At 29.8% G+C, this 16177-nt stretch overlaps 1 protein-coding gene across 2 annotated transcripts; it reads left to right on the top strand.

Annotated features, from left to right (window-relative positions):
* The first annotated feature begins 3058 nt into the window (after nt 1-3058).
* On the top strand, nt 3059-8359 carry LOC121116544 (pyrroline-5-carboxylate reductase 2). 2 transcript variants are annotated; one of them, XM_040710808.2, is made up of 3 exons: nt 3059-3164; nt 6967-7594; nt 7648-8359. In XM_040710808.2, the coding sequence occupies exons 2-3, from the start codon at nt 7039-7041 to the stop codon at nt 7905-7907; spliced, it is 816 nt and encodes a 271-aa protein (XP_040566742.1). In that variant the 5' UTR covers nt 3059-3164; nt 6967-7038; the 3' UTR covers nt 7908-8359. The 2 variants fall into 2 exon arrangements, with proteins under 2 accessions (XP_040566742.1, XP_040566741.1); XM_040710807.2 differs by lacking the exon at nt 3059-3164 and adding an exon at nt 6367-6579.
* Nucleotides 8360-16177: the final 7818 nt, after the last annotated feature.

The following is a 16177-nucleotide window of genomic DNA, read 5'->3' on the forward strand; positions in this document are numbered from 1 at the left end:
GTGAGTAATATTATTGCAATATAGGAGGAGCAGGGAGGGGGGGGATAAATAGCTTAGGGCCTCTTAAAATATAGTTGAATACTATCCGCCTTCGCATTGGCCAGTGTCTCAGGGGTAGTGTGGGTTGTTAAAAACCCCATCCTATTCATATAATTAATCCATGGAACCCCTCTAACACCACAAACTAGTTCAAAGCCCTCGGGTTGTCTGGGGTCCTGGGGTAATGTGGGATAGTTAAAACCACCACCAAAGCATCACATACATCCAACAAAACCCTTTAATATCAAAAAATAGTTTCAAGCCCTCGGGCTGGGCGTGGAAGTATTGGTAGTGTTAAAAACCAGGTGGCGTGGGTCGAATTAACAAGGTCCCTGTCTCACATTCACTTTTTTTTAAATCTTATAGGCTATGTGATTCAATGTATATGTCGCAGTAGAGATTGAAATCCAGTAGAATCGTTGAATGCATTTTACAGGGAATGAAATTATTAGGAATGGAAAGAAAGGGGACTTTGTGTCATATTTTCGAAAACACACAACCTCTTCAAATATTCAATGCCATTAAATCCCTCAGTGAAATTATAATTTGTCCTAGGAGAGAATAGGATTGTAATCTCTACTAGTAGAATTATTGATTCTCCTAGACGAAATCATGGTTGGAATCTATCCTAGGACAAATTAAGAACATGATCTCTACTAGGAGAATCAATGTTTCTACTGGATTTCAATATCTACTGTGACATATACTTCTGTAGTATTACTTCAGCACACACATATTGTTGACCTTTTTTTAATCCTCCCTCATAGCATATGCAATAAAATCATTATGCAATTTTCTTAAAGATTAAAAGTGTGAGGCCCTTTGTGAAGCGAGGAAGGTATTCTATATTTTGTACAATCCATAAAACGGCTCTGGCATTACTTCAGTACCTGTCATTTTACAACCTCCGCAACTCTCATGTTACGCCCACAAAATCCGAGAACTTGTGTCTTGTTCGTCATAATACATTTCTATCAAAATCGTTTGTAACTTGCACATAAATAATATCTTCAATGTAATTTTCAGTGCGATCTGAGCACTGAATTTTTTTTTGGATATTCAAAGATCCATTTCTTAGAAGATTGTATTGAATTTAAAAAATTGCAAGAAAATTGTATTGCAATAATATTCCTCCCACTTTAAGGTACTCCCTTGGGGATGGAACAAAAAATATGTTTAGATATTTGTCATAAATAATATTAACCGAATTTATAATGTGTTTTTATTTATGATGAAGTTTGAACAAAATACGGGCAATTTTCCTAATACCAATATTTGGATAAATTTCTAACAAAGTGTAACACTATCCTGCATTGTTGTATTTTGAGGTTTAGTGTTAACAAAATTTCTAAGTGTTCCGAAAATAAAAATAGAATTCAACATAGTATGTATTTATCAATTATAAATATGCCTTAATGCATAGAATATGTCCTTCCGATATGTTTAAATATCAGAAACCGTAAATTAACGTGGTAATCCTTACAGTTTGAAGAATCTTTGTGAGGCAGGAGGTATACACCGATCGCACTCAGTATATTGGTATGTTCAGATTGTCAAATAGAAAATCCACTCCCATTCATTAGGACATATTTTATACACCTTTAGCCATAAATATCAAAAATAAATACTTAAGTAGGTTAATAATATCTAATATTTAATATAATATATATTTTTCAATATTGCAAAAGTGAAACAGAAACTTCCCAAATCTTCTCAAAGTAATATCAACAGTATATTCGTTATCGAAAGTATCAAAATACTGACATAGAGGCATATTATTTATATCTTATATTTGCAATGAGATGTTAGATTGAGTCCAAGGTTAATAGAAATATTAGTAATAGAAGTGTTTCTATTAACCTTGGATTGAGTCTACTGATAACAATTGTTAGAAAAGACATATCAAATTTCCTATCCACCATAATTAGATCTTGTAAAGGTACAAAGTATTAATTGACCAATTTATTATGACTAGATATTAGGAATATTACTCGAGAGTTGCGACTTGACTTGATTTTATTATCAAATCCGCTCGACTCGACTCGGAATCGAAAATTAATTTTTCCTGAACTTAGGAAAGGTCTTTACACTATAGATTCTATATTATAATAATTAAAGTGAAATGTATTTAATATGTTTGAATGAAATCTAATGACTCGATAAAAAGATTTGAGGACTTAAATCTATGATTATAAGGTTTTGATTAGACTTGAAATTATAGTATTAGGACATTTTGTCACCTCGTTTTATCACTGCAAGACATATTGAACCTATTAAAGTATTTCATTTTGGTATTCATGACTATATTTCGCCACAATATAAGAGTTTATTGACCAATTAATACTTTGGACCTTCAAAGGATCTAGTTATAATTGGTACAAAAGCATGATTCTTAATAACAGATTCGGAATCTACGACTCAAATTAGATATTGACCTTAACAGGTTTTCAAAAAAGTAAAATTTGTTCACTTGTAATATTATTTGAGTACCTTATTGACATTATTATACATGCTGGTGGTCAATTGAACGTTTTCTGCCAGCATGTTCTCTTTGTAGATCTTATTTGGAGGATTCCTAGACTTTTTTATAATTTGATGATATGTCTGGTTTTTAGTGGATTAAGTCAAATTTCGTATAGCTCATGGTAAAAGTCAAATCAAAACAAGAATAGGCCCAAATATTTTAGAACTTTTGAAAAAAAATAACAAGATTCAAAATTAATTCCTAAATTGTATTAATGTAAAAATATATATACTCCCTTCCCCGCCCTACGTTTCTGATTGGCTCACTTGTCCTCTTTTTTAGAAACTAAAATATGGTTGCCCTATAATACATCAAATAAGACTGACATTCTTTTAAAAATACAAATTTGGTTGAATTTATAAATTGTTTTTTCTATATTTATTCTTTTTTTAGCTATAATTTATCCATCATCACTGTATAAAGTGTAACTTTTTTTATACGTATCAGAAACTTTCTCTTAAGAGAGAAAAATCAACATTCTCTTTATTTTTTCCTCTGGTCTTTGTTTTTAATCAAAAGCTTCTTCAATACTACATTTCTATTAAAGAAATCAATACCAGAGTTTTACTTGGAAATAACCAATGATCCACTCAATTAAAAGGTAATTATTAGCTATAAATGGTGAGTGCATGCTTTAAGAATTACCTAATTAGGAAGAAAACATTATCTCCTAAAACATAACTTTTATATATACCTATAAGATATCCACTTATACATTTATTTACTATGTAAAAATAAAATTCACAATAATTTATATGTATATAATGTATTTCTAAATATAAAGCAAACTTTACATCCATTAAGTTGAAACTCCACAAAGGCTAAAATGATTATTTTAAGCCGAAGTAAGGAATTATTTAACGGAACCATTATCGTTATTTATTATTGTGGTAACCATTTATATATTACGTCATATTAGAAAGCAACAGTTGACTTTGCATTTAAGATTCTAGAGCCTTAGAGTATTATGAAATTTTGCATGCGTATATTGTATATGTTGTGTACAAGTTGTATCAAACAGATTACACAATTTAAATTTATTGAGCCCATTGTCCTTTATTTAATGATTACATCTGTTAACTTAATTACCATCTATTTATTGATATGCTCATTTCATTTTGATGTTTAGAAAAAGTACGACTAGAGACATCTGATCTTTATAATTTTCATTATAATTCTTATCATTTAGTAATTAACATTAAAAAGGTTAGCTATTACATGATGAATATATGTAATATATCCATGGAATATTCAATTAACTATTGTATTATCATTCCATGCTATGAGGTAAATCGTGATCAATAAGGCGCTTTCTCAGGGTCGAGGGTATTCTGTTACATTTCCATAGGTTTGACCTCCTCAAAAGACAGGACATGAATGAAAAATTGTTTGTAATTGTAGTTACTGCGTGACGTTTACTAAATAAATACAACAACTACAATTTTTCTTTCATGTCCAGAGGTATAAATAAGACCAAAGTGACTATATATATAAGGTGTGTCAATAAGAGATTTCCTTGCTTTTGTTTACAATTTTTACTGGCTATTTTGATGACGTTATAGAGGAGTCAATTAATGAAAAATTCAAATTTATGTAACTAATAGTATTAATACATAATATTTTATTTTTTTATCAGAAGATTCTTTTAGTGTAAATTTTTACCCTCTGACGATTACAGTACTAAAATTAATTAAAAGAATAAACTAAAAATTATTTTGAACATAAAAAAAATAGTTCCGAAAATATATTTTCAAATTAATATAGTATAGGGAAGAAATTAATAATATATAAAGAATAAGTGGATATTATGCACTCAATATGAAATGATCATTTGAAAAACATAAACTAACACTAAGATCTTAATCTGTCATTTATTTTGAATTTTATAAAATAGAGTTCAATGTAATTATTCTGCCAACATAACCAAATATGATGGCATGAATAACCCTCTTTTGCCTTGTGATTTTTACTCTTCTCTCTAGAAATATATATATTAATTATACTATGGAAATCAAATTTTATAAAGCATCCCCACTTTTATATAGCATGAAATAGTTAGTAGTACAAACCAATAATACTTATTTAACTAATATTAGGAATTATATTGAAGTCTCTACTTGCCTGACAAGAATCTCAATAAGGAAATAGCATTTGCAAGTCCAAAATAAAACCTAATGAATCAAATAATCGTAATATAATTTTGATACATTTTTAATATTGTCTTGAAGCAACTTATACTTAGCTCGTATGGTACACACGAGGTAATTTATTTATTTTTTTTGAGATTCTAAATCATTGCAAAAATAATATTTCAATATGGGGAGACACCAATTTGGTTGTTTAGAAAAGGATTCCCGAATCAATAAGTTAGGGAATTTTAATGAGACTCAGCATAAGCCTACAGAAGTTAAGAGATTTCCTATATATTTTGCAAAAAAAACATAATCATTTAATTATCTATTCTGTAACAGCAGAATAGAAAATGCTTTGCAGACCAAAATATCGAAAAAAAGAGAAGCACATTATTTTTACGAGTCTAAAATCATCTTCCACTTGTTTTTCAATAACTAAATAGACTCACAAGTAATACAGAAATCACTAATCAGGGGTCAGGCTTAAAGTGTCCAGGTTATTTATTTATCCATATCGACCATACATTTCTGCATTATATGCATCAAGGACACTTATGAATGAAATAGTGTTCTTATACTAGAGGACGAGGAAGAGTTAACTTAAGGAGAAAAGGACCCAAGAACTTAAGTTAAGGAGTAGTGTATGGAGGATGAAAACTATTCATATTCCTCACTAGATCTTTCAATTGATTATTCTGTCGTTTTATGGAGCTCCATAGTTCTTATATGTAGAAGTATACGATGATCTCCTTAAAGATCTGGTAGAATTTATAAATTCTTGAGCATAGAGGCAATGATTTTATTAATAAAGTAATCATCCTTTCGATCCTTTCTTTTTCTTAATTATTTATTTAAGATTTACATAATATATACCTATCGTACATCCTATGTCAAAAAGATGACACCTAACTTTAAAGTATAAAATATTGGATGTACCCTTTATTTTCAGTATTTTTTTAGTAATGAAACTTGTACAAAAATGTTAAAGGTAACGTCTGAAGCGGTCCCAGGTTAAAACATTCATTCTACGTTAAAAAAAAGTTTTTATTTCAGTTCAAAAATCTGGTCTTCGTGGAAGAGATATTAAATGTGTTCACATGACTTCAAATAGATTCTTGATACTCATGAAATAAAAAGGAAATCATATCGTACCAAGTCAATTAGGTTTTGCCATTTGATTTTTAACCATAAAAAATACACTTCTCCCCATAGATTATACAAGAGACGGATAAGAAGATTTCAAAATATTTCACTTAATTAAGAAAATACTATTTTTTTCGTTCAAAAAAAGTTTTTGTTTTTTGTTTTAAATTATTGTTTTTGTTAATCACTTTATGGAGCGGAGTCCTCATAACATTTTTCAAGATATTGCTAAGCTTGAACGGAACTTCATCCCATCAAGAAGTAGTGTAAAACTAAAACCCAATTTTTTTATTCATTCTTTCGGAAATAACTAAAGTTGCATCATACTTAGCTCAATAACTCACAAACTAAAGAGCAGATTGTCATGGAATTTTGACAGATGTCTTTTAAAGGTTGGTACTAACTGAAAATGAGGTGAATTTTTAAAAGCATAACTCCATCTATGAGTTAAGCCCATATGTTATGAATTAATTATTTAATTTATCCTTTTTAAGAGCTGTTTCACTTATAAAATATATTTATCTTTAGATTTCTAATTTTATGAAGATGCCAGACTGTTGTTTTATCCCGGGATGCAAAACAGGTCATTCGGTTTATAAAAAAAAAGGGGAGAATAAATTGCCATCAAATATCAAAGAGAAATATAGATGAATAAAAGTCATTTTAATCTTAGGCCCGACTAGACTTATCCCTCAAATACTAAGAAATCTCTAATGCAGAATTCCTTAAAATACGTAACAGGTGAGTGGCCTCTCTGCATCATCAAAAATGTTATAAATAGCAGTTTTATTTATTATAAGCATTGTAATAAGTGGAAAAACTTTGATAAGGCAGATTGTACAACTGATCAAAGAAACATATCAAAATTAAAAGGAACATATGAATAAATACATACCAAAAAGTCTAATATTATTCGATAAAGTATTTTCTATGTATACTATTTTTCTAGGTTTTTTTCAGCCATTTATATTTTTTTATTGGTTACAAAACATTCTTGACCTTTATATTAATCTCATTTTTTGTAAAGCTTTCCAAATACCCAAATTTCGAAAATAATTATAATTTATTTTGTGCGCGTAGCTATGTTTTATATGCCGACTAATTTTGTTATTGTTTCATTCTTTTTAGTGTATCCCATTCAACCTGATATGGACTAACTTTTTGAAATAAACAAAAATCCTATGTATTACATCCTATTCTATGAAAAATATGAGGATTGGATTTATTGGAGCAGGAAAAATGGCCTTGGCCCTAGCTCGAGGGTTTGCAGAAAAAATGAAACCCAATGCCATTTTAGCATCATCTCCAGCGTCAGATGAAGTCTTTTTGAAAGAATTTCGCTCTCATGGTTTTGACACATATCACTCAAATGAATTTGTTGCTCGTAATGTTGACACTGTGATTCTTGCTACAAAGCCTTCAATATTACCAACGATATTTAAGGAGCTGCATGATACTATTCAACCAAATCAACTTCTCATTTCTATTGCAGCTGGTATTCCAATTAAAATGATACAAGAATCTTTAAGTATGGGTGATACACTCAAAGTAATTCGAGTAATGCCAAATACTCCTAGTTTGGTGAACGAAGGTGTTAGTATTTACTCTCTAAATCATCAATGTGATTTGAAAGATCAAAAGATAATAGAAGAAATGTTTTCATGTGTTGGCTCAATATATAAAATCGATGAAACCTTGATAGATGCAGCAACAGGCATTAGTGGATGCGGACCAGGATATATGTATTTAGTTATAGGTTCGTTTAATTTCGACAATTTTTATTTGTAAAATATGAATATATTTTTGTAGAGGCAATGGGTGATGCTGGAGTCAAACAAGGACTTCCACGCGACTTAGCGTACAAGTTAGCTGCCCAAACAATGATAGGATCTGGTAAAATGGTATTGCAAACAGGACAACATCCAGCAGTCTTGAAAGACTCCGTTTGCTCGGCTGGTGGATCTACCATTGCTGGTATATCGGCTTTAGAAAATGAAGGTGTTCGAGGTGCATTTATAAAAGCAGTTGAAGTTGCAACGTTAAAGTGCAAAGATTTGGGAAATAAGTGAGGCATTGTATAAGTATTTAAAATATACTCTTGATTTGATACTAAAATATTATGAAATATAGTTTACTTAAACTTCATATATGAATTAAATCAGAATAAAAATAAAGATTATTTATTATATTTACCTCATGAAAGCTGATCATTTCATATTTAAATGAATAATAAAATAACAATAAGCATTTTTCTCTTATCATACGCCATTTTTCAAATTAATATAATACTTCACCTATTTTAAGTAATTAAGTAATATTTCATGAGGAAAAGTAGGATTACAATACAATTGTTTCCCCTTATCTTATGATAAAGAAAAAAGGAGATCCTAATAAATTGTTATAAGTATAAAATTTTCGGAACCAAAATATTATACTCACTCAACCTTATATTGAAGGAACGTTTTATATATTAATATTATATTGAGAAATAAGTTTGTCAAATAAAAATATGACCATTAAATAACTTTTAGACTCGTTTTCACGGCGTTATCTTACTAATCAAGGATCTTTTAGTAGTCCTTGTACTAACACATAAATCTACAGTGTATTCCGTTGTCAGTTGCTACCGATTTTTCTATTTATTTTCCTCTTATCAGAATATCTTATTAGCTCTTGGTTAGATAAAAAGTCGGTAAGTTTGATCAAAATCGATTTGTACGTTTGTTTGTAATCATGCTGCCTATCAAGTTCCAGAGTTAATAATCAAAATTTTCTATTGAAAATAAACTTAATTCAATGTCTGAGCTATCCTCTCCCTCCATCAGGAACAAAAATCATGTAGATAGGGATCCTAAGTGCATGTGAATTGCCAATTTTTGTTTTATATTATTATTAAATATCAAATAGTTATACCAATTTCGGTACCTGAACTGGTACGAAAATAATGGTATCGAAATAAAAATATGAACAATTTTGGGACTATATATCATCTTATTTTCATACTATACCTTAATAGGTATAGAAGAAGAAGATGAAATATGTATGAGTAGCATTATGTAGTTATATCGTAGCATTGTGTAATATATTAAGTCATTTATGAATGTTTTTCAATACTTTTATTTTAATTAAGAGAACATATATCAGTATGTTAATATTACGTATACATTTTAATAAATAAAGGAATGAATTTATACTAGAAACTTGAGAATATTTAATGACATTCAAATAATAAGTATGAATGTGAAAAGAAAAACATAATATAATTTGTTTGCTGATTCAATTGTTCCATATACATATATTTATTTTCTAATTTTACTATGAAAAAATCTCTTCCCAATCTATTGTTTTATATGTCCGGATACATAGCCTCTTCCATCATTAAGTTTTTTTAAATTATAGATTGCGAATGCACAATCTTTTCGATTTCTGAGAAATTAATAACTCATGATGTTGAATTTTCAAGCGAAGATCGAGATCTCATCGACACTTTTCAAAATAATGTTAATAGGGGTGGTCTTTAAAAAGGCTTTAGAATAATTATATTTATTTAACTACGTTTACAAAATGCTATTCTCAGCGACCAAAACAAAACAAATTTTATTGACCTCGATAAATCCAAGACGATGTTTTACAAAACTATTTGTGAATTTATTAGAAATGGAAGATTCCTAACTTCCTATTGGATTGAAGTGTAAAAAACATTTTGCTAAATTTTATTTTGTTTTGTTTAATAATGGTTTTACTCAATAAAAAAATGTTTTATTCAGATCTTAAAATAATAATACATTTTCATAATATATATATTCAAAGAAATCAAAGAAAAACAGGATAAAATATAAATAGTTAGCTTTTAATTTTGAACATCTGTATCTATGTCATTATTGAGTAGTTTAAAAATAACTAATAATTAAATATAAGAACTATTATGGGAAATATTCATTAATAATCTTTATTTGTGTGGAGATCATAAATCTTCATGATGGTAATATTCCAATATAGTGATAACCAATTAAATTTTTAGGAAGATGATTATGACTAACTAAGTTTCGAAATTGCAAGTTTACAGAAGTTAAGAGGTCACTTATAATTTGTTATCACTTATCACTTATCACATAATCACTTAGCACTCAACAATTCACCAAATCTATTTATTCTGATAACAGCAAAATATAATATTCATTGCAGACTATAATATTGATAAAAAAGGCTGCATATTCATTAAGAGTCTTAAGATAGACTTCTACTTTTTTCCAAGGGATTTCTGGCTTATCAAGGAAACTGTAGGATCCTTAACAATTAAAAAAGTCGAATTCGGAGGGAACAGACTTCAAGAGTTTCCACGAAGGAGCTGTGGATGAGAAATGATAATTCTTTGTTCCACTGGGTAATTCATTCGGGAATCCTTTCTTTTTGTGGAACTCTCCGGTTCCAAATAACTATTCATATGTAATATCAGAATAGAATATGCTTTGTAGACCATAATATAGACACATTATCTTTATGAGTCTAGAATCATCTTGCACTTGTTTTCCAATGAAAAAAGAGACTCACTAGTAATAAAGAAATCAGGCATGACATTGAAGGTCAAGGTTATATAATTATCCGTATAAGTCCATCTTATAAATGAAATTGATAAAAATCTGATTGCGATGAGTTATTCCTGCATTATATACAATACATCAGCGGCACTGACCGACTCTTTTTAATGAAATAGTTTGCTTAGAGTAGGACAGGAAGCAGATTTGACTTTCAAGAATTTCAAAGAAGGAGCTGTGGATAAAGGATAAATTATCTCTCGCTGTTCCTCACTGGGTCTTTCTATCGGTTTATTGAACTGCTTAGTTTTTATATGTAGAAGTATACGAGGATTCCAAAGAAGATCTGAAAGAATTTATATATTTAGACAATGATTAACGAGGTCTAAGACCTTAATATGAAGAGGCCCTTACACAATGAACAATCCTTCCATTAAAGGAGACGAGATCCACCGAATGACTCACTTGTTCAAGGGATCTCGCCTTAAGAGTCGAGATCCCTCTAACAGACCATGGCATTGAAGAGAGTATCAGAAGGCGTGTGAATTTGGTATTTCTAGGAACGGGAAGGATGGATGGATGCAGATCCATACATCCGGTTGCTACGTAGGAGAGATCCATCCAATGTACATGAATTAAATGTCTTTCCACGCAGTCCCAACTCCTCGCCTACCTTCTTTTGCTGACAGCTGAGTAATGGAATTCAAAGTCGAACGAACTAGGGTCAATAGGTTTTGTGAGTCAAAAAGAAGTCCTTTATATTGTCACAGTGTATATTGTTCAAAGTCAAATATATATAAACTCGTACAATTCTAAACTAAGATATATATAGGTTAATAGAAATAGACCATCATGTAATCGGGCTCGCTAGAATTTTCAATTTGATGTATCGTACAGACTGCTTGGCAAGAGAGGGAGATTTTGACGTCATAGAGAATAGAAAGGGTACCAAATATAAATTCACAAAAGGCCAAAATTAAGAAGTGGGACTAGGTTGTGGGCCAAGAGAGAGAAGTTTGGTATCCTTGGAGTATGATATTACATTTCAGTTACATTTTACAATATATATATTATTACTAATTGATTATAATTATTACGATAATAATACCTATTCGCCATTCCGAAAAAGTATAATGTATTCGCGCAATGAAACTGTCAGTTGTGCAGTTGCCATTTGTGATTCTCCTAACGACATAATTTACAAAAGATCCCTCAAGGAGGAAAAAATGGGAAAGTGCTTGTCATCGAAAGGACCATTTAGGAAAATACCCTAGAATTTGTGAGAATCATTTTGAGGAAAATGCTTATAAAAGGGAATTAAAAGGTGAATTGCTGGGACTACTTATAAAAAGAAAATTGAAAAAAGATGCTATCCCTTCCAGAGGTCTCATACCTGAAGAAGGATTTGAGAAAGCTCCAAGGAAAACGTAATGTATTTCTATTAACCTTGGGATATATCTGCTTGAAATTGACCCAATCCATCTAATAAATTGTGTACGTTGGTCAACAAAAAAATATAAAATCTATTTTGTATGGCTAATGACAATAAATGATATTAATATCACATTTAATAAAGTCTCAAGCCATTAGTCTTTTTTGTATAACGGTATAATGATTCAAACTAAAAGGGTGATTATTCATCCATGATGATTTTTCTGTTTCAAATAACTTTTAAAGAGTAAGTTCCTTCTATAAATGGGCGTTACTTATACCAAAACAAAACTATAACTTTGTGTCTTAAGTTAAATAATAAAATGAATGATATTTCACGGAGGAAGAAAAAAGTATGAAATATTTTGATTGATTTAGAGGATAATGTTATAAATAGTCACATCATATTACATACAGAGAAGAGCATTCATTCTATTCATGGAATACATATATCAAATTTTAAACCTATATCATTAGTGATGAGTTATCACAAAAGTTAAGAAAAAAGTTATGTTTAATTGATATTTTTTATCATCTTTTTTTCAAAGAAAGTTTATACGTTGTCAATAAGTGGTTTTTTTTTATATGACCTTCCTCAAGAATCTATGGTGTAATTTTAAACATTAGTAGCAGCTCAATAGTTTTAAAATCTAAAGAAAACAGCGTTCGCAGAGGGTGTGCTGTAATTTTTTTGTGAATAGGTGGGAATTTTTGAAATTTTTCTCCAAAAAAATTATTTTTTTGTGTGTAGCAGAAGATTTTTGAATTTTTTTTCAGAAAAAGTTTAATTTTTCATTTTACTTTGTGAACATCTGTGGATTCTTGAACATTTCAAAAAAAAATAATAATAATATTTGTGAATAGCTATAGATTTTTGGAATTTTTTTAGATAAAATTTAATATTTGAAATTTTTTTTTCAAAAGAAAAAGTCGAAACCCATGCTCCCCCAGGATATATAATCCTGTAAATGGATGCCCCTGAAGGAAGGATTACCACTGTAAGATGTTATTTTAAGTAGAGGTAACAGCAAAAACGGTTCGTCCGAATTCAATTAAGCCATGATGTAAAAAAATTTTTTTATGATGGTATAGCTTTTGTGGAATGAAGATCAAGATTAAGATCTCCTATTTTTAATATTGGAGATGTTTGACTTTTTACAGAAAATAAGCTAAGCTGCTCTCCTCCAAAATATTCTTCAAATTGTCAAAGTTACCATATTGATCTTCGGTTTCTTTGTTTTTTAACATGCCCAAAATACGCACGATTTTCATCACTAGTTACCCTAGCCAAAACCAATTAATAAGTGGTGACAGTTAAATAAAAAATGACGTCCTAAATTAATGACAACAAAATAACACAACTTGTCTTTGTTATTTACATTCAAAAAGGATTAAGTGGAGGCCTAGAGTAAGTGTCTCCAATGTTCATCCCTAAAAAAACCAACAATACCAGTAACATTTGAATGATAATTACACCTGTAGATTGTACATATTTTGCTCATAAAAGGTTGTAATGCAAATGGTTTACATTATCTTTTCTCATTGAGCGTATGTTACCTACAAAATTGATTTGGAAAGTTACATAACCAGATATAGATATAACAATTCCTTTAATCAATATGAACAGTCCTTAGGCTACGTATGGTATTTCAGCAATAAAATCAGTATTTTTTTAATTGTATCTTTATTAGAATTTTATATAAGTATGATGGATGATATAACTATCATTCAATAATTAAACTTTGTTTAAGTCCTACCTATTTTTTGCAATTCCTTCTTAAACAGCATGGGAACTAAATTATTTGTACAATGAAAATAAACTAGATTATGCCTACTTGGATTTCTCCCTCGGAATTCCTTGATACCGTTTTTCTAGGATGCATCAGGATTTTACATCTACGAGAATTGCCAGGTAAATATTTCTATATGTGAAAAATCTTGCGTTTAATAATGGATAAACCCCCCAAAAAGAGCTTGTTCATCTCTTTCTATTTTCTTGTTTTTTGCTGGTCGGATCGTGTAACGGAATTTTAAACAACTAGACGTGAGATCTTTAAAAAACCGCACACTATTAGTGATAATGATAAAAATTAAGAACATAAGAATTGAGTATTACTATTTTTTTTATTTTGAACTATGAAAAGAAGTACATACACTTCACAGTATAATTTATTTACAAACGGGATCTTCATATTTTTAGCACCCCGTAATTTAAAAATGTGTTTCTCAGGATCTTACTACAGACAATTTAACAGGATATGAAAACCCGTAATAATTCTGGGGGAGAGCTGGAGGGGCTGCAGTCCCCCTTATTTCAAAAAGGGAATAATTGGTTTTAATAGAAATTTTTAGTGAACAAAAAAATTAACGAGAGAATGGGGGTAAATTTATTTTAGAAACATTTGTTTCATTAAAAGAAAGGTCATTCGGGAAAATTATGCAGCAGCACAAAAAATTTAATTTTTGTAATTTTTTTTCCAAAAATTATCATTTTTTTGTGAATAGCTATGGATTTTCGAAATTAATAAAAAAATAATAATTCATGGATATTTTTTCAAAGAAATTCCAAAAAACAATTCCCCCAAAAAAAAAAAAAATTATAATAATAATATATATGTAGCGATTAACTACACCGGTAAATATGACCGGTTCTCCCCTAAGGACTTAATCTTGAATAATAATGTATATAGATTTTACTAGAATAAAGTTAATATGTTATAGGAGTCTAGTTGAGTTAGACCTCTATTGAAACAAACAAATATATATAATCCTGCGGACGCCCCTTGTAAATTTACTTAAGCACTACACATACTGCAAATAATTATTTCCCGTTGTTAGTAATAATGACTTTAGTTGAAATGGTGAATTAACAAGTAAACATAACACAAAGTTTCCCAAGGGCTATCAGATGTCTGCTTTATTTCAAAATGATAAATTACTTGTTTAAGTAGTTACAATGAGTATGTATCTGCTCAATGCTTTTGTTGAAAATAGATGGAAACACATATGTCTATATAATAGTACCTGTAACTCTTATAGAATTGCAGTCACAATGGAATCTTGAACATTTCATCATTATTTGGATCAATTTAAGCGTAAGCAGATGAATAGTATTTCTGAAATAAGGAAAATATATGAGTACATTAAAATTTTACTCAAAACAGCCTTTGTAAAAACGTGAAGACTTCCAAAAAAACAAATTAAATTCTAGTCTCTGTTTTTTTTTTTTTTTTTTTAAGTCAGTGGAACTTATTTGAAGGATAAATAATAAGGGTTTTAACTACAAAGAAATATTTTGTTCTAAAAAGTCTTGTGAAGCTACAATATTGATTTGAACCAAGGTTAATAGAAATACAAGGCTATACCATAACGCTGTTCCGACTGATATTTGACTTCAATAGTGACGTCAAAGAGTATTACTGTTACCAAGAGTAGCTATATATTGTTTTCCTTAACTGCTACTGTTAGAGTACCGCTGTTATACTCTATGACATCCAAATATGTATGTCTTGCCCAGCTGTCTTTACGGTACATCAAATTGAAAATTCTCTATTCCCAATTACATCATGGAATAACCTTGTTTTTTATCGAGGTTAAGTACTGAAATTTAAAAAACTCAGTGATAATGAAATATGTATTTACCCTTGCGCCCTGATTATGTACCTTTATCTTTGATCATATTATTCCAAATATGATCATGCACAAGAAATCTTGCTTTTATCGTCATTTGTGGAAGTTGATTTCCTCATAGTTCTATATTGACATATATAATACGTGTAAATAAACATGTTGAATGTACCTACATTTAAATCCCATTCAAGATAATCTTATGTATTTGTATTTCAAGTTACCTTTATTATTATATATTTATAGTATGACCAGTTGAATATACCTAGAGCTTGATGAGAAGATGTCGATGCATAATCATTTATAATACATTGAATACTATTATATAGCGCCATGGATAGCTTAAGAATTAAAGACCTAGCAACGAGACACTATAGGTACCAAAGACTCCTAGGTGAAGAAATCGATTCCACCGCAGACATTGAGATACGCGAGAGTATGCCAAACGAAGAGAAATCCGCCAAGTTAGCCACCGTGAGGAAATCCCGAGGTGCCCGGAGAAGATACTTAAACACACAATCTGAAAATGATAGAAAATTACTTCAAGAAGATCATTCATGTCTGCTTAAAGTCAGTCGGACACTTAAAGCTGTAAAAAAGCAGTTAGAATTTATAATGAAAGAACGGAGGAAGTATTCAATTTTTTGGATGAAAGATCAGACAAGTATACGATGGAGGTGGATGAGCTGATTCAAATGGAGGAAGAGCTCATCGAAATTGAAGCTCAAGTAGATGTTTATTTGGAG

This window comes from Lepeophtheirus salmonis, chromosome 4, assembly GCF_016086655.4.
Source record: "Lepeophtheirus salmonis chromosome 4, UVic_Lsal_1.4, whole genome shotgun sequence".
In the NCBI taxonomy this organism is placed as follows: Eukaryota; Metazoa; Arthropoda; class Copepoda; order Siphonostomatoida; family Caligidae; genus Lepeophtheirus; species Lepeophtheirus salmonis.

Excerpts from the sequence above, each read along its gene's own strand:
- LOC121116544 (XM_040710808.2), top strand. The coding sequence starts at position 7,039 with ATGAAAAATATGAGGATTGGATTTATTGGAGCAGGAAAAATGGCCTTG. Across the intron at positions 7,595-7,647 it reads ATATATGTATTTAGTTATAG|AGGCAATGGGTGATGCTGGA; the intron begins GTTCGTTTAATT and ends ATATTTTTGTAG.